General features: G+C 45.3%; 1 protein-coding gene across 1 annotated transcript in view; it reads right to left on the bottom strand.

Moving 5' to 3' along the window:
- Positions 1 to 22087, bottom strand: part of PSTPIP1 (proline-serine-threonine phosphatase interacting protein 1) — a 54716-nt gene that overhangs the window by 32085 nt on the left and 544 nt on the right. Inside the window, exons 2-3 of the mRNA XM_053988349.1 lie at positions 17305 to 17539; positions 1395 to 1495 (exon numbers count right to left, since the gene is read on the bottom strand). Of these exons, the coding sequence (XP_053844324.1) occupies positions 1395 to 1495; positions 17305 to 17337 (134 nt within the window). The 5' untranslated portion in view covers positions 17338 to 17539. The remainder of the gene's footprint in view (positions 1 to 1394; positions 1496 to 17304; positions 17540 to 22087) is intronic.

The raw sequence follows: 22087 nt of genomic DNA, 5'->3' as shown, positions 1-22087 counted from the left end.
CTTTGTGCCTCCACCATAAACCAGGAAAAAACCCTCATCCTGCAACTTTCAGAAGCCTCTGCAATATTTTGGAAGGAGCACAGGCGTGGGTAGCATCCGATGCAGAATTGCACCACCTGAGGCCTGCAGTGCAGTTCTGATCTCTGTAAGGTATGAGGCACAAAGGAGCTATTTGAAACACTCACAGCTAAGCTGCCATCGGACACATGTGACTTCAGGACTGTGTGATGTGTGCCAATACAACAGGCTTCCACTGGTGGTTGAGAAAAGCAACTTAAATAGCTTCAGGTTTTGACAGGAGACTTCACATGCTGTGCAATGGCCACCTTTGAGTCTGACAGCTCACACCCCCTTGAAAGTCCCAGGGCTTTAAAATCAGCCTTCAGAAAACCACCCTAAACCCAAAAAACTAGATGGGCACAGCATGTGAAGAAAAAGCAGGAAGGCAGAGCAATCTTCATAAGGTGACAGTGCTGAGGTGAGCTGCCCTGAGATTGCCTGCTGGATATATAATCCATATTTATGTGGTCTTTCCTACATGTCACACCTGAGTAAGTGTGTGCTTCATGCTTCATGCTGAAACTGCTGAAGCCACTTAAAAATAGAACCAGATTTCAGAGCTGTTTTTCTAAGTGACAACTACAAAAATGAATGGCAAAGGAGCCAGAGCAGCAGTGTGATACATATTTTCTCACCCATAAAATTGTCAGCTGTCCATAGTTGCTGTTGAGAAGCACCAAGAACAATAATTATATCTATATCTATATCTATATCTATATCTATCTATATCTATATCTATATATCTATATCTATATCTGTATCTATATTTATATCTATATCTATATCTATATCTATATCTATATCTATTAGTATTATATAATCAAGAACATAGACTACAACATCGTTACTCAAAGCCTGCTAAGGTTGGTGAACAACAAGGACTCATTTGGCTGTCAGGGTAAGGCTTTAGGTAGCATTTTACGTGGCTTTGTATTTGAAAAATGTCTCATTTTTGGTACTGGCAGGAAACTGAAACAGTGCCTGTGGCAACAGCATGTTCAAAGAGAAACAAAAATGTGCAAGTCATTTTTGCCCTGCAAAAGGGGAAATGCTACTTGTGGATGTAGGTGCTACTGTGTATTTATGGACCCATAATGAGGGGTCTTAGTGGAGCTCTGGGTTTCTGACTCTTTCAACCTTCTCTTCCCTTCTCAAGTCTTTGAGATTTCTATTTATCTACCTTCACATCACAAGGCTGGGATTCAAATTACTCAGGCTTTTCTATGTAAGCTCATAACACTACCAAACTGAGAAACAGCCTGCTATTCCCTTCCAGATGCCAAATGAGACAAAAAAAGGAGGCTGTTCACATTTTTACACTCTGATTTTCATACCTCTGCTTGAGCAAATCCTCCACATCTTTGCACATCTTCTTCCCCTCCAGTAGCCTCTGTACAAGCACCTCGTAGCCAGTGTGGAAGGTGAACTCCTTGCACTGAAGACAGAAAGAAAAAGTAATAGCTGTTAAGCACATCAGTTCCTCTGACCTTAATTCTAATTCTTATTTCTTAATTCCTTTTACCACATTTCTAAAAAGAAAGGTCAGAGTCAGCTCAGTACAAATATCAGCCTGTGGGGCAGTGACTGTGCCACCTGGTCAGTGGTGTATTAATGGGAGGGCTCATAGCACAGGGAGGCAGGATTTCTGTGTTCTACTCCTGCTCCTCCCACTGCCTCACAACAGGATCAGGACAAGCCATTTTTCCACAGGGAGCCTGAGTTAACCAGTACATTGTGATAATGCTATTGAAAATGTAGTGGTGAATGTTTCTGATCTTTATGTTACAGCATTATGGTAAAATCATGGGCTGTGAAACCATAAACAGAAGGAGTGTGTTCCTTCCCTCAAGCAGTTTATCTACAATACAAGCCCTTACATAGGAACTGAATGCAGTTTATACATCCACCCACTGTCCCCTAAGCAGCTACCCTTTAATAAATGGGTTACTTTATTGCTTTCCACCACCACTGTGAAGAAGACAGCTGTTTAAGTTTTGGTACTTAGAAAAGATCCTCTGGCAAGCAGCTGCTGGGCACTTGAGGCCTTTGCTTCCTTGTTGCTGGGACAAGAGGAGCAGGGGAGCTCTGGGGATGAATGGTGGTGGTTGATGGCAGCCTTGGTGCTGCTCACTCAGGCCTTGGGGCTTCTGTGGAGATTTGCAGATCTAGGAACAGGTTCTTTTGGTTCTTCAAGAGCTAGGATCAATTTCTGCAGACAATCCCTGTAAACCTACAGGCCGTAGTAACATTTCCAGTGCTACAGTCCATTGTTAAAGCTGTCACCCCTGAAGAAACAGAATCTCAAGCCCAAGCCATTAGTTTTCCTAATGTTTCCAAGGACAATTTACAAACACACCAGAGGGAGGGATCCTGCTGTGAAATAAATGAGAAGCAGCAAGTTTTGCCATTCAAAGAGAAAAGTAAGAAAGGTTCTTCATAATACCCTGGCAATGGACTTAGCACTTCCCCCTTCTGTCTTTTTTTTTTTTTTTTTTCTTTTTTGAGAACATTCCAATGACAGAAGGCATCACTGCTGTAAAGAAATTACTATAAATGGCTCCCTCTGCCTGGCAGAAACTCTGGTCAGATGCTCCACAACCAACTCACACCCTCAGCATTTTAATTGTATAATTTCAGATGCAATCAGCTATATCCCATAGCTATGTACATAGCCTTCTTGTCCCAGAAATGCTGCCCATGAGGTAAGTGAAAATATCCTGTGGGTTGGTATCACCACAGCAGTCAGCCACTGCCACAGGCAACAAAGGCAGAGTGATAAGCTCACTGTGAAGTTAGTCTGCCTTTCTGTTCAATATCTCCCTTTGTTCAGTGAATGCTAAAACTCAACTGGTGTCTTTCCTCACCTCTTTTAAACTGGCACAGTTGTTACACTGAAAGGATGACAAATTCTTTGTGTCCGAGAGAATGCTCATTAAGTTCCCTAAGCAGAGAATGCAACCCCAACTTTTTATCAACCCAAAAACATGCACACAAACACAGCAGTGTGTTGGGGAGCAGCCTGATGGGCTGAGTCCGCTGGGCAGTTTCATCAGGCCCCTGGAAGCATCACTGCCTGCCAGGTTCCTCTGGGGATTGTTCCTCTGGCTGGCCTTGTAGAGAGATTTGGCTCCTAAGGACTCCTAGCACAGACACTCATTTAATCTAATTTAATTTTGGGGGGCATTCATCTCAAAATTTGCTTTCTTGTCCTCTTCTGTGTTCCCAAGGAATGTGGAGGCCCTGTTTCAGAAACACCAAACCAGAAATCCAGACCAGGGCTCGCAGGCAGCAGCTCTGGCTGTGCTCTGAACAGCTCGTGCAACCTGCCCAGGCTGCAGAGGAAGAGCAGACGCCACAGCCAGGGTGAGACAAGTGTGAGCTGCTCTGGTCACTCATCCTGCTGCACTCTTTCTTAATTTCCAACCACAAGGGAGCCACGAATCACTCAGGCCCCAGCTTACTTGCACAAATGTTTCCCTTTCATTTCCACAGCTCTATTTCTTCTTTCACATGTTGTACAACTGCACCCTCTCTCAATCTCTCCTTGCCTCCCAACACACCTCCTTTGCCCTTTCCTGACATTCTGCTTTTTCATCCCATTGATTCCCACGTGTTGTTATAGCACCTGTTCAAGGCTGAATAAATCCCTGTTGGACGAGGATGATGCTTTACCACTCCAGTAAAGACTAAGTGATGCTTTGTACCATGGCATTAATGTCAGCTCTCTAAGAAACACTTTTGGTCCATCAGAGAATTGTATTTGCCTTCTTTCACTATCAAATCATAGCAGTGACACTTAAATGAGCTATGATCTACAGATATACCTGCAATTCTCTCCTCTCCTGCTATTTTATTCAACAAGGTCTCAGAGTATGTTGGATTTTTTCACTACTGATCTCTTACTCCCATTTTGTACTTTGAAACTTTGATTTTTATCTGTTTTCTCTTACCCCACACTTGAAGGTTATCAGATACCTCCTGTACAATATTTCATTCTACCTGTTTGTTTCAAGAACAGCTATTTCCAGCCCATTCTTCATGTCTTATGGCAGCACCCAGCACCTCCCCCAGATCAGTGTCTTTGCTCATTTTAGAGTTCTTCCCCTGCTTTGTCTGTTCAGCCCCATTTTGTTTTTATCTAGTGTCTTAAGGATTTCCTGTGTAGCACCATAAGTGACCCCACATTTTCTTTGTCAAGACAATCAGACAGCAAGATTGGATCTCATTAAACAACTGTCTAGCCTTGCTAAGCTGTCTCGCCTCTATTCTATTTTCCATTTACCATTTTGTGTTATAATTAGCACCCGCATTGAGTGGTTTTGCAAAAGCTGTTAAGCTGCACTAGTCAGACAGTGCTTGGTACTTCTCAGAAAGGATTTTGTAATGATTCTAAGAACTAATGAATAGTCAAAGAACTATTTTATACTTTTTAGAAATTAGAAAATGCTTTAATTAGATAATAAATGTAGGCATTAAATGTGTAAAACATCATTTGCTTATACTAAAATCTAGTTGCTTAGAAGAGGGCGATTTGACTCACCACCAGTAATTTCTCTCATTGCCAATAAAGGGATTCTGCTTAGTCAAAGCGTGTGTGGCTGTGAAAGAGGATTTAATCCTTGTTACTAAAAAAGATTAGTTATTCCTTGCAGTCCAACAGGCCTATAATTACCAACAAGAAAGTGCTTGACAGTGTTGTGAGCAGAGAGTTGTGTTGTCCTGAAATTCACCCCCTAACTCTGCATGTGTGCTCTGCTCTCTGCCTGGGGATTTTCTTCTTGTTTTCTTCTTGAAAATCCCAGGTAAAGGAGGGGCAGCCTTTCCTCCCCTCTGCCCCGTGACAAAAGTTGCTTCCCTGCAGTGCAATGCGCAGCACTGTTCCTTCAGAGACGAAAGAAACGTGGAGGGGATTATAGGAGTGAAACTTAAACTTCTGTGCTCTAGATTAAGCAGAACAGCTTTTCCTAGAACACTTGAAAGGAGGCATGGAAGCCTGCAAGCAGAGATGACCACAGTGAGCACGCTGGGATACTCATTCTTCTTTCCATTTCTTTTTCCCTCTGAGGATTAACAATGCTGCTCCCTCCCATCAGCACTTTCCTGTTAGATCTGTGCCTTGGGACTTGTCCCTCCTGGTACATGTTTCTCCATGGGTAACCACCCAAGCAAATACTGAGAGTTAATTGTGGGAGAGATTATTCAAGGCTGGCTCTGAGCTGGTTCCTGCAGCCATCAGGGAGAGGCTCCGAGGATTTTGCTTTGGTAATGAAGGCTGCAATGGAAGGCTGGGAGTGTCAGTTCCCTGCCCAGAGGGCAGAAAGTGCCAGGATTGCTGGGGGGTGACATAATTTCTTCTTACCTTCTGGTGGCACCAAGCTGAGTAACCTTGTGTCTTTAACTCACTAAGGATCAGCCTTATTCCAGAACATATTCCTCTGAGCCTTGTGCTGCTGGGTACTCAGAGGGAGCTGCAAGGCTTTCTGAAGTACTAGAGTCTACATTTTGAAGTGAAAAGGCTACCATTGCAATAATATCAAGGAGGAAAGACTAGAATGCTGTGCTCATTACTGAAGCATCTTTCAGTAAATAGCTTTTCCAATGGACTGGACTGAAGCAAGATCATCCAAACTCATGTACAAAGCCCTCATGGCACACCCTGCATGTCCAGCTGGGGATGGTCACAGTGGCATGAGCTCATCAGGTCATTGTGGCTGTGCCGAGGCAACTCTGGGTTCTGCTGCTGCTGCTTTCCTTGGAGCACTGCTAACCATGCTGGCACCTGGCCTGCCCATCTAGGACTTTGTTTAGAGGTACTTTACATACCACAACTCAGACCTCTCCCTGCTCCTGCAGGATTAGCCGGCTTGGCAGCAGCTTAGCATCTCCCCCAGGGCAGCCTCTGCTGCTGAGGCTGCGTGTCCTGTCTGGGGAGTGCCAGAGCTCCAGCTGGGCTTGCTGCAGGGCTCTGGGAGCTGCAGCTCTGCCTTTCAGCAGGAAAGGCCTCATCCCAGCATCTGCAGCACCTGTCACCTGCTTTCTGTAAGGAACCGGAGGTAACAGGGACAGCAACCCCAGGGTACAGCTGGGCAGTGGCACCACCCTGATGGGCAGGAAGGGCTGGAAAAGGAAAATCTCCACAGCAGACACTGGGTGCATTGCTCAGTACCCAGCAGGACAGTGCTGAGCTGTTGTGGTGATAAACACAGCATCAGAATCCACACACAGTACCTGCTCTGTGTGTACCACCCCAGCTTCTCAGGGGGCCTGGCTGCCAGCAGGCCTGGCACGACCAATGACAGCCATAGCAGAGCTCTCAGGGGTTCCTTCAGCCTAATCTGCCCTCATTTAGGAATTATTTGAAATGTATTATCTGCTAATATTAAAAAAAAAAAATCTTTTTAAACCCCCCCATCCCCCACTTTCACTAAAGTTTGAACGAATTTAGTCATTAAAGTTCATTCCTCGTCTTGGTTCCTAATGATATTTTTCCAAAGCTTGCATCAGAAGTGTTCTCACATGGTTCTGGACTGAAAATGCTAAATGCTGCTACCTGATCCAAATAAACTATTAATGCAGATTTTCAAAGAGAAAAATAATTGACACTGAATCTGTTATGGGTATCTTTGGAACTTTTCTCTAAATCAAACTGGTTTTGCATTCATATCTTGTTTAGTTTAGGTAAACTTTTTAACAGTTTTAGTGAAACAAAAGCTTAAGATCCACTTTTCCAGAGTTAAAAAGGAAATAACTACTGGTGTGAGGAGGAACTTTAGAGGGAACAGTGCACAGTGAAGTTTTGAACAAGGATCATTTTAACAATATCTTTTTTGACTGCCAGAAAGAACCTTTTGTGGACCTTTCTATCCACAGTGGTATCACACATGATATCTCAGTCCTGGACTGAAAGTAAATTGTTCTGACTGAGTTAAATCAATGAATTGTATTCTTGCATCATACCACTGGGTACTGGCCCTGAGTGTTTCAAATCCTGTTCCCTTGATCTGTCAGTCTCCTTGTCAAGTGCGCTGCCAAGGGCTTTATACATGTAGAGGAGCAGCAAACAGACCCAACAGCCAAACACGACTTAGAATCAACAACACTGGACTGGATATTTCCTGTCATGGCATGGCCTTTCACTGTAATTCAATCATTTGCTTTATGTTTCATGGTTTTTCCCCTGGTACACTTTAAAATTTCCTAGATATTTTGTGTTTCTAGAAATATATTCCTGATACAAAGTGTTTTGGGAAGTTTACTGCTGTCTTTCTGCACCACTCCCACTCTCCTGGAATAAACAGGACAGCAGTGAGCACCCTGCTGTGTGTGTGCTGAAATCCCCTGTCCAGCTCTTATCTCAGGGGTGCCTGGCGTGGCCCTGCTGTGATAAGAGCTGCTTTGCTGCTGCTTCCTGTTCCACAGCCGCTGTCCCAGCTCTGCTCCACCGCAGGAGCACATGAAAGAGCCCTTTTTCAAAACCAACCCCCGCTTTGCAGCCCGGCCCTCTGCTGCCTGGCCCTGGGAATGTGCCGGCAGCTGAAAAGGCAGCTCAGCAACTCCATTCTGAGCTGAGCACACACACAGGGGAAGGTCACCATGCCCAGAACAGAGAGGTGTCACATCGCAAACCTCTGACCCAAATGTTCTCCTCTGACCAGTGCTGAGTGTGGTATGAGAGCTTTTTCACACATGTTCATGTCATCATCCACTGCTTAGTGGGTTTAAAATCATTTGCTCATGCTGTGTAAGAGCTCCTTTTTCCTACTGGCTGAAATCCGTTGGAATGGATGGGAATGTCATGGTTGCTTGTGCTTTACAAGACTGACTACAGAATTTATACGAGCTTAAAAAATCTATTTTTTTAAAAAAGTATTGATTTTTTTTTCCCACATAAGCAGAAAAAGCAAGGAAGAGTGGGTGGGTTGAAGCTGGCTGTGCAAGATTTCTGTCACTTCTTGTAAATTCACTCTTTTGTGTATCAGAAACATAAATGTTAGCTCAGGATGTAGGTAGGGACATTTTGGTGATAATTCCACGAGTTGACTTGGGCATTTTCCACAGGAGGCTTAGTTTGCAGTTTTGCTGCAGCCTGTTACCTAAATCTGACATGCAGTACCTTTCATGGGGAGCAAATAGTATTTATTGTCAGGCAATAGCATAGAGGTGAACCTTGAATGGGACCTTCAAAAATCAGAAGGGAAAAAACAAAGCCTCTGCAGCATTCCAATTGCTGGGCTGCTAGACTGCCTCTCCCACTGCCCCTATAGCGAGATTCTCACCACACTTCAAACCTGCAGCAGCTAGGATAGTCAGAGATAAAACTGAAATTGAGATTCACAAACTATACAGCAGCAAACAACAGTGCAAACAACACTGAGCAGAATGGTAGCTCCCCAGCGATCTTTTGCTCTTGACCCTGTGGGTTTCTCTGAGAAGGAAATGGTTGATTTAGAGTTCTGCTGACAGAGGAATTTGCTCCTCAGCTTCCTGAGCCCTCACCCTCCTCACTGGCATCCTGGACTGCTCATGTGTTATGTATTAGGCATTCTTACAGTCACAGCATATTGTTTGGCTCTCTTCATGTTTTAATCACCCCCTGATTTGCACAGATCCAAAGTGATGGCTACACAAAAGCCTGCCTCACTTTTGCAGGTGGTTTGCTGGCTGGCAGGCTCATGGCACACAGGGAACAAAGTCTCAATTCCAGTCTACTAAAAGGACTCTGCTTGTGCTTATTATCTCTGGTTTTGGTTGTCTCCTTAATAATTTGATGAAACATTATTCTGAGTGTAGTTCAGAGCCCCAGTGCTCCTGTGCTAGCAGAAGGAGAAAGGAGCCAGCAGACAGATATGCATCACAACAAAAAGCGTGACGAAAAACTAGGAATCCATTCAGGAAATCCATATAGAACAGACTTCTGGAACACCTCTGTGATGGGGATGATAGTAAGAAATGGGACAGGAGACAGCAGAATCCTTCACCGGTTTTTAATGGGAGCTTGATGTGGCTACATGACACAGGTTTGAGGCAGCAGCATCCCTTTGTATTTTCTCCATATGACTTCAGACAACAGCTAAATCCATAAATTAAAGTGGCTTCTCCTTGGGAGCCAACAGAGAGGCCAGAAGTGAGGATCTGCACCTGTCTTTCAGAAGGCACAGCACTGTTGCCATGGTCCTTCTGAAACATGACAGATAAATGTGTCAGTGGTGAGATCAGATGTTCCTTCAGTCTCCTACTGAGTAACATTAGCTACACAAGAGAAACTGGAAGAAAAATGAGGAGAAATAGAATCTTGCAAGTAGAGGATACTTCTGTTTTACACAAAATAATGGTCAGAGATTACTTTTGTTTCTATTCCTCTTTAGTCCATCCACTTCCAGTTTCCTTCTTGTTGTAAGAGGGCTCCTCTCCTACAAGCACTGAGGGCTCAGTCCCAGACCACGATGAGTGAAACCTGAAACAGCCCTGACTTGCTCAAGCAGACACAACTGTCCACCAGGTCTTACAGAGCCACTGGAACCAGATCTGCATAGTTAGCACATTAATTTATTTTAAAAACTATGTGTCTTTCTCTTCCTTGTCTTAGAATGCTTAGAATTGTTTCTTGTCAGTCCTGAAAAAGGCACTTTATAAAAGTCACTGCCGAACCATGCTCTCTTTGTACTGGTGTCTCCTGGCACATGTGGAATGGTAAAACTTCAGAAAATATTCCCAGTTTTGCAGTAGAAGGGGAATGAATTAAAGATTTACTTCACTTCTTAGTAAAGGTTATTTCAATGGCTACATCTTACCAGTTCAATTTCACAAGAGATCTTTGCCACCTAAATAATAATTTTCAACATATCCGATTACTCAATACGATGCAACATTCTTACACTCCATTAGTATCTGATTGAAACACCCCCTGCCACAGCTGCCACACCACCCCCCATCTGCTGCCTGTACAGGGAAGGGGAATTTCATTTGAACCTCCTTCTCCAGCTGTTTTATGTGGGGGTGAACCTCGTGAGATGAGGGAAGGCATGCCTGGACTCCAGGCTGCAGGCAGTGGCTGTGGGCAAGGAAAGCTCCAGTTCCTGTTCCAGAGCGCGCCGTCCCCCTGCAGAGTTCCCAGAACCACAGAAGGCTTTTAGGAGCCTGGTCTCCTCCTCTTTGGTTAGCAAATGCACCTTAATTCTCCATCTCCAGAGAAAGCCTTTACCAGGTGGGAACTTTTTCATCAAAGACCAGCTTCACCTTCCAAAACAGCACCCTACTTCCAGTAAAACTGTTTTCCCACAAAAAAAGATTCTGTCAGAAACCCATGTCCTAACCAAATGTTCATCCAGGCTCTTTCAATGGCAGGGCCCTCCTTTCCTTCTCCTGGTGCTCCTGGGGATTTCCATCCCATGGAGCAGCAGCCCCAGGGTTGTTTGTCAGTCCTGACTTGTTAAAAACCCTTCAGTAATTACAGCACCTACTGCATCAACTGATGAGACTCAGACCTCAGAGCTGCTGACCACCTCTTTTCCTTTTTGTCTTTGTCCCCACCCTTTATTCTTTATTTTTCTTTCATATTAGGGATACATTAGGCCTGGACAAATTGAGAGCAGCATGAAATAGCTTCTGGATTTGAAAAGCTCTTAAATTAAAGGGAAAAAGCTTCTGTTTATTTATTTATTTGCTCTGAATGGAACCACAGGAGCTGGTATCTCTAAGCTAGCCTGAGCTGCTACATTTTCACTTAATGCCCAAGACTGTTGCCTTTCATTTCAAGCAAAGATAAAGTTGCATGAGGAGTTATGGAACTTTTCAATTCCTCAGTCTTGTTCAGTGACATTTTTCCACCACTTTAAAGAAGTACTAAACTCTGTGAACAGCAAGGGAATAGTTCTCTGGGGAACTGAAAAGCTATTGGGATCCAGATGCGTATTTTCAATGTGGGTTTTTTCTTCACCTTGACACCCAGAGCAAGGCTGAGTGATCTCCGTGCAGAGCCCTTCCCCCAGCCCTCACCTCATCCCAGCCTCAAATCCCCAAACTCTTACTGAACGACACAGCAAACTTTGTACACATTATTGAACTATGGCTGCTGAGCAAAGTTTTATTACAAAACCTAGATTAAACTGGAGATGAAACTAGTGTTTTCTGTGCCATATACCCTCTGGAATCTACCTTGCTGTGGCAAGGCAGGAAAATGAAATCTGAAAAAGGTCTTCTTGAGCTAAAGGAGCTGAAATATAACCAAGCAACCTAACTTGCCTTCCATACAAGCATGCAATGAGTGTTACTGGATTGAAATTCCAAGTGTTCCCCTGGGCCTACGAAGCAGCCCAAGTTCATTGTCTCCAGCCAGTGACTGAAGAAAGAGAGGCAGCTCTGCTGCACTGCAGGAGTGTCAGCCTGGAGGGAGGAGAGGGGCAGACTGTGAATCACCCAGTTCTGCCAGGAAAAAAATCTGCTGAAATGAGATTCATGGGGACACTCTGAGATTCACCCTGGAAAAGCTATGGTGGGAGGAGAGGCTGAGGGCTGGCACTGCTCAGCCTGCAGAAAGGTGCTCAGTGTGTTTAAGTTCCTGTGGGAGGGAGCAGAGGAGATGGAGCCAGGGCTTTGCAGGGGCACCCAGTGACAGGGCAAGAGGCAACGAGCACCTGTGGAAATTCAAGAAGTCCTGTTTAAGCACAGGAAGTTTTTTTTGCTGAGAGGGTGGTGAGACATGGTATCACTTTGCCAAGAGAGGCTGTGGAGTCTCCATCTGTGGAGATACTCTGAGCATGGGCCAGCCCGGTGCTGGGTGAGGCTTGGCTGGAGATGTCCAGAGGCCCCTTTCAGCCTTGGCCATTCTGTGACTCTGCCTCAGAAAATGCACCTCACTGGGCTGCTCTAACAAGCCAGAGAACACCCTCTGATCTCTGTGTGAGGCTCCATTTCAAGCTGGGTGTGACAAACACTCTTTGAGTGGTGCTGGTTAGACGTAGCCGTGTACATGTGGGCAGAGTCCATGACTCACCTATTCCAAATTTAAAATACAGACTCATGGCACACTTAGAATTGGCAGAAATAAGAATCCTCCCCTTCCCTGAGCCCAAGTAAAACCAACCAACCTTTGCAGAGCAGAATGGATCAAAACAAATCAGATATAGCTGTGTAAAAATATTAACAAAGTTGTCACAGTGACTTAAGTAATTGATCAACCAATTTTAATAGTCAAACCCCTCAGTTGCAACACAGTCATCAGAAAATTGTAATAAAGTGTATTTAAGTGTCTAATTATTTCAGTCACTGACCCACAATGAACTCTCTGTAAATCCATTCATCTAGTGTTAGTTCATTGAGCTTCATTTCAGCTGTTGTGCTCTGCTCAGAAGTGACTTGTGAAGCACCAGTGTTTCATAGCCACAATGACTGCTCAGGTTTTCTACTTGTGATTTCCTCTGGTTTCAATGACTGTTGTGATTGCCCCCTCCTCCACCCTCCACGGGTGCTTCTCATTGCCTCAGGGAGCCAAGTATCTTTCCCAGAGCAGCTGGGGAAGTGGCAGAAGAAATTACATATAAAAAAAGAGTAGAGCAGCCTGTTCTGTGGGGATGAAGTCAACATCACAACAAACACAGACATCAGCTGGGCAACCAGTCCAACTTTTCCAAGCTGGTTCCCTCTTTATTCCCCATTTCCACACGTCCTGCAGCGGTGACTTGGCCTGGATGTGACCAGCGCTATGGCCATGGCCATGCCTCTGGAGCTCAGGGAGTGCAGGACCATGGCCATGGCCATGCCTCTGGAGCTCAGGGAGTGCAGGACCATGGCCATGGCCATGCCTCTGGAGCTCAGGGAGTGCAGGACCACGGCCATGGCCATGCCTCTGGAGCTCAGCCAGTGCAGGACCATGGCCATGGCCATGCCTCTGGAGCTCAGCCAGTGCAGGACCATGGCCATGCCTCTGGAGCTCAGGGAATGCAGGACCATGGCCATGGCCATGCCTCTGGAGCTCAGGCAGTGCAGGACCATGGCCATGCCTCTGGAGCTCAGGGAGTGCAGGACCATGGCCATGGCCATGCCTCTGGAGCTCAGGCAGTGCAGGACCATGGCCATGGCCATGCCTCTGGAGCTCAGGGAGTGCAGGACCATGGCCATGCCTCTGGAGCTCAGGGAGTGCAGGACCATGGCCATGGCCATGCCTCTGGAGCTCAGGGAGTGCAGGACCATGGCCATGCCTCTGGAGCTCAGGCAGTGCAGGACCATGGCCATGCCTCTGGAGCTCAGGGAGTGCAGGACCACGGCCATGCCTCTGGAGCTCAGGCAGTGCAGGATGTGCTGACAGCAGAGCCCACCTGTGTGCTGTTGTAAAAGGGAGATGATTTATCTCAACCTGCCTTGTGTCAATAGAGCCAGATGCAACTGGTGCCATGCCATTGAAATCAAACTCGGTGGGACCCACTTGCAAAGCTGGGATGCCAGGCTGGAAGGTTTGCCAGCCTCATCCCTGCCTGCCCGAGCTCAGCCTCAGGGTGCTGGGCTGGCAGGAGCCTCCCCAGCTCCAGTTCCTCCCAACAAACCTGCACAGTATCACTTCCTCCTCACATACCTGCTGCAAAACGATGGGCCCTGCAAAGCTCAACCTCTACTGGAAAGCAGGGTAGCTCCTGCTATAAAAAAAACTTCCTATATTGAGTAAAACAATTGATGCTGTATTTCTTCAGCACGTTGCCTAATAAGTTTAGGAAATAGCTTTACTGTGACGTTTATCACCACGGAGCTCTTGTTCCACAGTTAAGAGTCTCATCAGAAGCTAAATTATTTGTGAAGCTAATTACATCTTTTTCAGCATATATAACAGACCATTGTGTGAAAAAGCTACAGTAGGAGTTGAGAGGCTCATCTACAAAGTCAACTTCACACTGAACCTGAGGTTGAGTGTAGCCTGAAGTCAAAGCAAGAGACATTAAGCATCTTTGTAACAGTCCCTGCTCCTGGAGCACTTCCATGGCTCCCACTGCTGCAGTGTCTGACCACAACCATGGGTCCACAGGCAGGGATATGAAAGGACCAGCTCACAGCAGGGCAGGGGAGCAAATCCTGCCTGCTTCATATTTGCTAGCCTGCATCTCCTCCATACTTTTATATGTGAGCTGTGAGAATTCACAAGCCCCGAGCTCATCCCACAGCTGAGAAGGAGCAAGCATTTCACACTTCAAGCACTTATTTTTAAATCCTAAGTACCTTAGGAGCCCATGAGACATTTTCAGAGTTGACTTGGCTGCTTGAGTTTGATTCAAAGCTGTACGAGTGAACAGATTTGCTCCCACTCAACTCTGGGCACTTTGGAGCCTGCCCCAAAACCAACCAGCTCCTTTGGAAGTTTTCCTCATTCCCTGTTTCCAGGTGGGTATGGCAAAGCCAGGAAGTGGTGCCAGTACCTTCCTATCTCTTGGCCAGAAATAGCTGCATTTCAGGGGCTGCAGCTGCAGTTTTGAGCAGCAGGCTGGAGGCAGACTAAATAGAAGGAAAAGACAATGACAGAAATTGCAAAGGAAAAGCAACAATGAGTGCAAGAACCGAGAATAAAACTCAGAAAGACACCCAGTGACTGAGGGGGAAGGATATTCTTGGATAGTGGTTTTTGTAACAGAAACAATTACTATTGCCCTGCCTGTTAACACAACTCCATTACCATGGAACTCGCTGGTGCCAGACACACACTCTCCATTAACATGGGAATTTCCCCACCTCTCTTATATGATGCTAGAGAAGACAGGAAACATCTGTCAGGCTCATACAGCAGCCCAGCAGAATATTAATCCACCAGCAACTGCCTTGCACTGGCTATCAAACTCAATCTGAATTTCCATCTCACTAACATTTTCCAAAAAAATATTATCAGAGGATAGAGAACTTCTGCTAAGAAGCACATTTTAGTGCAGACTTTGAGCAACTGTCCCTTAAACCATTACAGAGAATGTGGAGTATATAGAAATAAAAACTGTAATTAAAAAATACACAGGTTTTTGCTCAGGCCATGCTTCAAAGAAAATAAAATTGAACTTAGTGTGGAATAAAATTCAACAAAGTAGTATAGTACTATCACTGCTACATTTATTTGGAAAGAGAGGATAAAACTTAAACCTGTTATGAGGAACAATTTTCCTGGAAGACAGCACACCTTGTTCTATGAAGTCTGGAGAACTTTGGGGAGGGATGAATGGTGCTCTTTCTCTGCTAGTTGGGGGAGATCTGCTTTTACTGTTTCTTTATATATTTTACATTGAGGTAGGTCCTGAGGAAACCCCTGCTTATCCAAAAGTTTCCTGATGGTGGAGCAGGGAGCTGTTGTTCAGCTGTTGTCAGGGTGAAGCACAGGGAGTGGGTGCAGCAATCAGAGATCAAGGCTCTGTGTTAAGGCACCCACCACGGGGCAAACACCTTTTGGGTGTCAATCAGAAAGGCAGTTTCTGTTCAGTGTACAGACCAAATACAGGAGATAATTGCTCGCTGAAGCAAACAACATGAATACATTTTCCTCTCACAACAGAACCTTATGAATGCAGAAATATTTGCTGACCTTGTGATCTGGGGGGCATGCTGCACACTTGTGCTGTGTTGTGCAATATCCTGTAAGTTTTCACTTTTAAAGACTTACTGTGTAGCTAAAGCTTCTGTCCTGCACCCAGATACATTCCTGCCCTCTTAATCAAGCTGGGCAAGAATACATTTCCAGCCAAAAAAAAAAATGAAATCCAAAGATGCTTTCCTTTAAATAAGTTGTTAGCTTCAAAGCTAAGCAAGGATTTGAGTCATGGTAATGTGACTAAGCACAGGAGAGAAGTTTAGAGAAGAAGAGCCATGAAGAACCAGCCCAGCCAGATCATCAGCTGGCATTAATCACCCTAAACTACTCCCATCGCTTGATTTATTCTCCCTGAAGACCAAGGCATTGAAAAGTAACTATACCAAATGTACCAGCTCTAAAAGGCAGGTGGCTTGTTTTCCAAGGGAGTTCAGCAATGCAAGGCTGAAGCTCCCAGGGTAGCACTGGCCCACAGTTGTGTCCCACCCTGTGCACTGCACTGTGCAGTCAGTGGGTGCACAAACGAGGAGAATCTCACATAGGTGTGGTCATGCACAGTTAGTCCTAACATCAACACCGACTTTCGTATTTCCTCATTGTATTTTTATTCTTTTTAACTGTTCAAATCTGGTACTGCAGTGGGGGTGGGGAGAGCTTCTTGGAAGTGCCCGGAGGATGGTGGTTCACTGAAATGTGTTTTTGCCTCTGCCCTTCTGTTTTCTACCAAGAGAGGGTTTACCCTGAAGCGTGGGTGGAGAGAAAGAGACCACAAGCAGAAAGAACAGCCAGGCAATGGCAGGAAGAATTAATATAGCTTCATGTCTTTCTTTAAGTCAGTCCTCGATGCTGGATAAATGATTGCCCAGAAAAGAGGCAGCCACATAACATCCTGTTTACTTAACTTTGCAATGTTAGAATTTTGATTTTGAACTTTCATTCTCCAATTGCAAGAGAACCTCAGGTTATCATAGAGAAATGACTAAGGTCCTTTTACCTTGTAACTGCAGGGGAAGAGCTTGAAAACAGGAGACCAAAAGGATTTTCAAACAAAAGTCAAATAACAAGTATGGAGCGGATCTCCTCGTTTCAGTATTTGCTGGTTTTAGCAAATACTCAGCTGTGAGTTTGGGCTTAGCTGTGGAGTGGCACTGCTGGTCCTTTCTAACCTGTGCTGCCTCACATCTCCTGGGCTCTGCATGCCTGGGAACGCTCCTGGCAGCAGGGTGGGAGCCTGGAGGGAGCTGAGCAGGAGCATTTTGCTCACAGCTGCTGGCTCTGCTCTTCACCAAACAGGAGGGAATTCAGCCTATAATTAGTAACAGCTCACCTGCTCTGGGAGCCACTTGTAGAGCTGAGGACACTCACTGCAAGCAGGTTCTTAGCACTGTGACACAGACAAATCCATGTCCCTTTCAAAAGAGGTTTTTGGCCCTAATACAGGACCTGGGAATGTCAGTGGTTTTATGGAGACTGGATATATTCTTTACACTGCATCTTTCTGCCCAGGATCAAACACTTACACTACCAAACACTATGTTTTTGCTTGGAGACAAATTTGGATTTTTACTAAACTACATTGAGAACACAGAACAGCACTAAATTAGTTTTAAACTATATACAGAACCAAGTTGTATTTTAAAAGATTTTAAAATGCAGATACATTGAATATAGGAAACACATAGTAAATGCTCACTTACCCAAAAAGCATCTTTAAACTGCAGCTGGGTCATTATTATTGCTCTGTGGAGGGGTAGGAATCCTTCAGCAAGTCCGTTGTGGGGTGAGAGCAGCAGCAGGCACAGCTCTGAGCCTTGTCACTGCACCCCAGCCCAAGCAGAGAGTGCAGCACATCCACAGACCTGTCCCTCCTGAAGTCAGGCTGGTGCCAACAGCATGGGGCTGTTCCAGGCAGCTCAGAGAAATGACCTGTGGCTGTGAGGGACAGAGGGCAAAAGAGCTGTTGCTCACACACAGAGACAGGCAAGTGCTCAGCACCCGCACCCCAAACCTGTTTCTCCTCTGGTAAACAGTTAATATTGAAATGAGGAAGCAAGGAGATGTCAAATGGTGTCAGGCTGCTCCTTGCCATGGGTGTGTGTGAGCCGACAGGAAAAAAATAGAGGGGAAAAAAAGGCACTAAGTTCAGTGATATGATTTGATCAGCTGAAGGAAGAGAGAGAACAATTACAGTGCAAAAGAAATCAGCACAATACATAGAGACAAGCTATTCTCTAATGCTGTGGTCTTGCAAAGAAAAATAAGCAAAAGGAACATAGGAGCCCCATTTCTGCAGCACCTTCTGGGGCTGGCAGAGGCCCATGCCTTTGCACAGAGCAAAGCTTAGCTCAAAGCTGCATTTTGCAGCTGGAAAGGCTTTTCAGGACTCAGGTTAAATTAAGAACCCTGAGAAGTGTGCAGGTGTCTGCACACATTTAGATACCTGGATGTTGATGTAGAGAACACTCCTGATTTGCATGCCCCCACATAAATGTTCATATGAATATGCAAGATATGTGAAATTTAGAAGTAAAATCCAAAGTCTTCCAAAAGAAGAGAGCTAAGAGTTTGTTAGCACCAGGACCTGAGCGAAGCCTCACAGACCAGTGAAGCAGCAGCAGCCAGACCACACTCAGCACACTGCTGACACCAGGTATTTCAGGCAGCTCCCCAAATCAGCTCCTCCAGTTGTTATAACACAGCTGCAAATACCTGAGCACAGGGTAACACTTCTAAAGCTTCCCTGAAACCCTCTCCAAAGCACCTGTCCTCCAGGTGAGGTTGCCTCTGTTCACCTCTTTAGGATGTTTTAATCATTCTTAAAATACCTGCTTTTAAATACTTGTGTTTTTGGGAGGAAAGGAAAGGGAAAGGAAAGGGAAAGGAAAGGGAAAGGGAAAGGGAAAGGAAAGGAAAGGGAAAGGAAAGGGAAAGGAAAGGGAAAGGAAAGGGAAAGGAAAGGGAAAGGAAAGGGAAAGGAAAGGGAAAGGAAAGGGAAAGGAAAGGGAAAGGAAAGGAAAGGAAAGGAAAGGAAAGGAAAGGAAAGGAAAGGAAAGGAAAGGAAAGGAAAGGAAAGGAAAGGAAAGGAAAGGAAAGGAAAGGAAAGGAAAGGAAAGGAAAGGAAAGGAAAGGAAAGGAAAGGAAAGGAAAGGAAAATCCTGTGGTGGTTGCCTATGTGAAAGCTGTCTGTCCACACCAAGAACACATCAGGGCTTACTGATTTCCAGCTGCCTGACTGACACTGCTCTGGGTGCTGCTGTTTTCCTGCTGCCCCCCAGCAGCAGCCCCCGGGCAGATCATTCCGGAGTGGGGAAGTCTTGCAACTTCCCTGGGCTCCAGCGGGACTCAGGGCTCTGATCAGAGAGCTCTGCAGCACCTGGGGGCTGCAGTTACCCCTACTCACTCCATGGGCAATTTGTAGCTGGTGTTTAAAAGAATTTGCCAGGTTCCTTCCTGATGGTCTGAAGAAGACAGGGAATGTGCAGGGACTTTGTGAGGGAAAATGAAGTGCAAGCAGAGGAGGGCAGACGAGAGTCTGGAAGGTCAGAAGTGTAGCAGGAAGAAAGCATCGTTGCATGAGAGTGGGAGGAGAAATGCAAGGATTCACTTGCAGACAGTGTTGAGGAGAAAGGAGTGAAGCTTTCTTCCAGAAGGGAAAATTCTTTGAAAAAATGTATTTTGAGGGCATGGGCACTAGTCATACTTGATCTGTATCCAAAAAGAAAAGCATCTTTTTTAGAGTGTTTTATCTCAGTCCTTCCAAACCTAAATGTTTCCTGTTACTATTTCCAAGTTACAGCTGTGTTTTGAAACCATCTTTGCTGCTGTTGGGGTTCATAAAAATGCACCAAGTGTGTTTTAGCCCTCTAAAATGTTCTGCTACTTTCTTGCTATTTTTAGTTTGGCCTCCAGCCACAAAGGCAATTATTTGACTGAACCTCAGGCTGGGCTCTGTGCCTGCATCCATCCCACCCAAGAGCTCTGGTGCAGCACAGTCACCTCCTGGCAGCTCCCAGGAGCTCCAACGCCGGCAGCACGGGCAGCTCGCTCTGTGCTGGGCTGAGCTCCTCAGAGCAGCCCGGAGCAGCTCTCCAGTTCGGGTGCTTGGGGGAGTTGTCAGAGTGCCTGCTGTGGGTCCCAGCCCCGGCTGTGACCAAGCAGAGTTGGGCCCATTTGGGTCCCTGCCCCCAGCTCCCGGTGGCGCTGGGTTGTGTCCACGGGGCACCGTGTCCTGCAGGGCTTTAGAAGGGGGACACAATTCCGTCTCCCCTCTGCTCTAAACAGGACTTCAAGGCTGTGGTGGTGAACAGGCGGCCCGAAGGTCTCACAGTTATCCATAGTGCCAATCTTATAAGCGAACACAACTAATTACGTTAATTACGGAGCTGGGCCGGCTTTGAGCAAAGCTTTTTATCAGGGATTTGGGTGGCAGGTTTGGATTTGACAGTAGGCAAAATATGAAAATAGCATCTACAAACATTTTTGTGCTCATCCAGGTTGCCAAGCAAGACATTCTTCAAGGAAATGTTTCTGATTTTGGGCAGTCTGATCAAGGAGACACTAAACCTTTTATTCTACATAGCAAGAGGATGAGGGAGTCCATGGAAAGTATTAAGGCAGAAGACAAAGAAATGCTGAATACTCAGATAATCCCAATGCTGAGCTGGTTGTACTGTTCAGAAGTCCTCGGGTATGTTGTGATCCCTTAGAATGGTGGTTTGGGAAATGCCAATGGAGACTGGAAGGCACTGGTGCAGCCCTTCCCAGCCTCCAGAATCGTTACATCTGAGATACGGCTTCAAACAACGGCTGCAGTGCAGCCATGTCCAGACTCCAACAGCTCCTGGTGTCCATCTGAGCCCCACAGCCTGGGGACAGAGCAGCAAGGAGATCTCTGCCAGAGGAAAACCATGGCTAAAACAGACACGATTCAGCAGCTGAGCTCTGCCCACCATTCTAATTCCATATGAATGGATCTCTGCATTTCCATGTACGAAATGTCAGGATAATTTGCAAATTATCCCAAATCATACCCATTAAAAATGTTGAAATCACCTTGCCTTCTGTGAGGAGCCAGTCTGTGTTCCCATGGAAACTGAAACTGCAGCCTCTGAACACCTGGCTTGGTTTGTTCCAGCTGCTCTGGGCCATTGTGGCTGCAGCTAGAGGCTGCTTCAGCACGGCCCAGACTGCACACCAGCCTCTGCTCAGCCCTGAAACTCAGCTCCCTCTGCTCCTGTTAGAGGGAACTGCTGGAACAGCCTTCCAAAAGCAGCCTCGCTGTGCAAGTCAGTCCTGCTGGCATTCTGCTTCAGTAAAATCCATAATTGATATAAAGATTGATTGCACAGGCTCTGTTCTTACCTCTTATCTAACATTTCATAGCAGTTTCTAATAGAAGCCATCACTGAAAGGTGGACCCTGTTCTGCTGTTTTACCTAAGAGAAAGATCATCAGCCTTTGCCATAATCATAAATAACATGAATGGATTTCCTCTAGAATTAACATTGTGATACTTTGTATATAATAAAATTGTTTGTATCATAGAAATGTGAGGTCTTTTTGTGCTCTGTATGGGTTTAAAATATCAGTACCCCTGAAAATGTTTCAAAGGCAAACAAAGGAAAAAGGGAACTGTGGAGAAGTGCAATGTCATTGGGGCCTTGAATAGCACAAACAGGATCGGGTTGTTCTTGGGAGAAAAGCAGAAGTACTTTGTGAAAGAGAAAATGAAATTATTTGGGTTTTTATCCCCCTCTTCTTGTCATAAACTGCTGAAAGATGTTTTTTAATTTCTCTGGCACCTTTTGAATGCTTTGTCAATACACTGGCTTTCTCCATGCCTTAATTCAAAGCAAGTCACTACTCATTTGCAAGTACTGCACATTCATTAGCCAAACAGGCAATGCTGGTGCTGCTGAGGAGTTTTCTATGTCTCTAAAGGACCCTTGGATCTGTGTACCAAACATATCAACCGCAGCAGGTCTGCCTCTGGACCGAATGTCCCTTCTTCAGCAGTAGTGACTTGTTTAGCATCATGGGAAGCAACACTTCAGCTTCCTTCAGCCTATTTTAGCCAATACTTTGCATATGTGCTCATTCAGAAACATCACCAGTCAGCTTATCATATTTTTGGTTTGTTTTAATATTCCTGAGCACACTGGATTTACTAGACTTCATTTTTTTAAAGAATCAGATCTCATCACCACTATGGCAAGAGCTGTACTCATATTCCCAAGGAACTGACATAAAAAAATATGTGTAGAAAAAAATCCAACCACTAAAACTTAAAAAGTGTTTTGAATTTCTATGATATCTAAGAATATAGCATATGTGGTTTTGCTTTGAATCAAAATTTCTAATCTTCTACTGGTGACACATCAGCACTTACCCCAAAAGGAATTCCATTTATTCTGAGCATAATTAAGAGGTGGTATCCTGGGAAAAAAACAAGGCAGAACTAGCTGCTTTTACTCAATAGAG

This window comes from Vidua macroura, chromosome 12 (genome assembly GCF_024509145.1).
Source record: "Vidua macroura isolate BioBank_ID:100142 chromosome 12, ASM2450914v1, whole genome shotgun sequence".
NCBI lineage: Eukaryota > Metazoa > Chordata > Aves > Passeriformes > Viduidae > Vidua > Vidua macroura.
The sequence above is the reverse complement of the archived record's forward strand: the minus strand, read 5'-3'. Positions and strand labels throughout refer to the sequence as shown.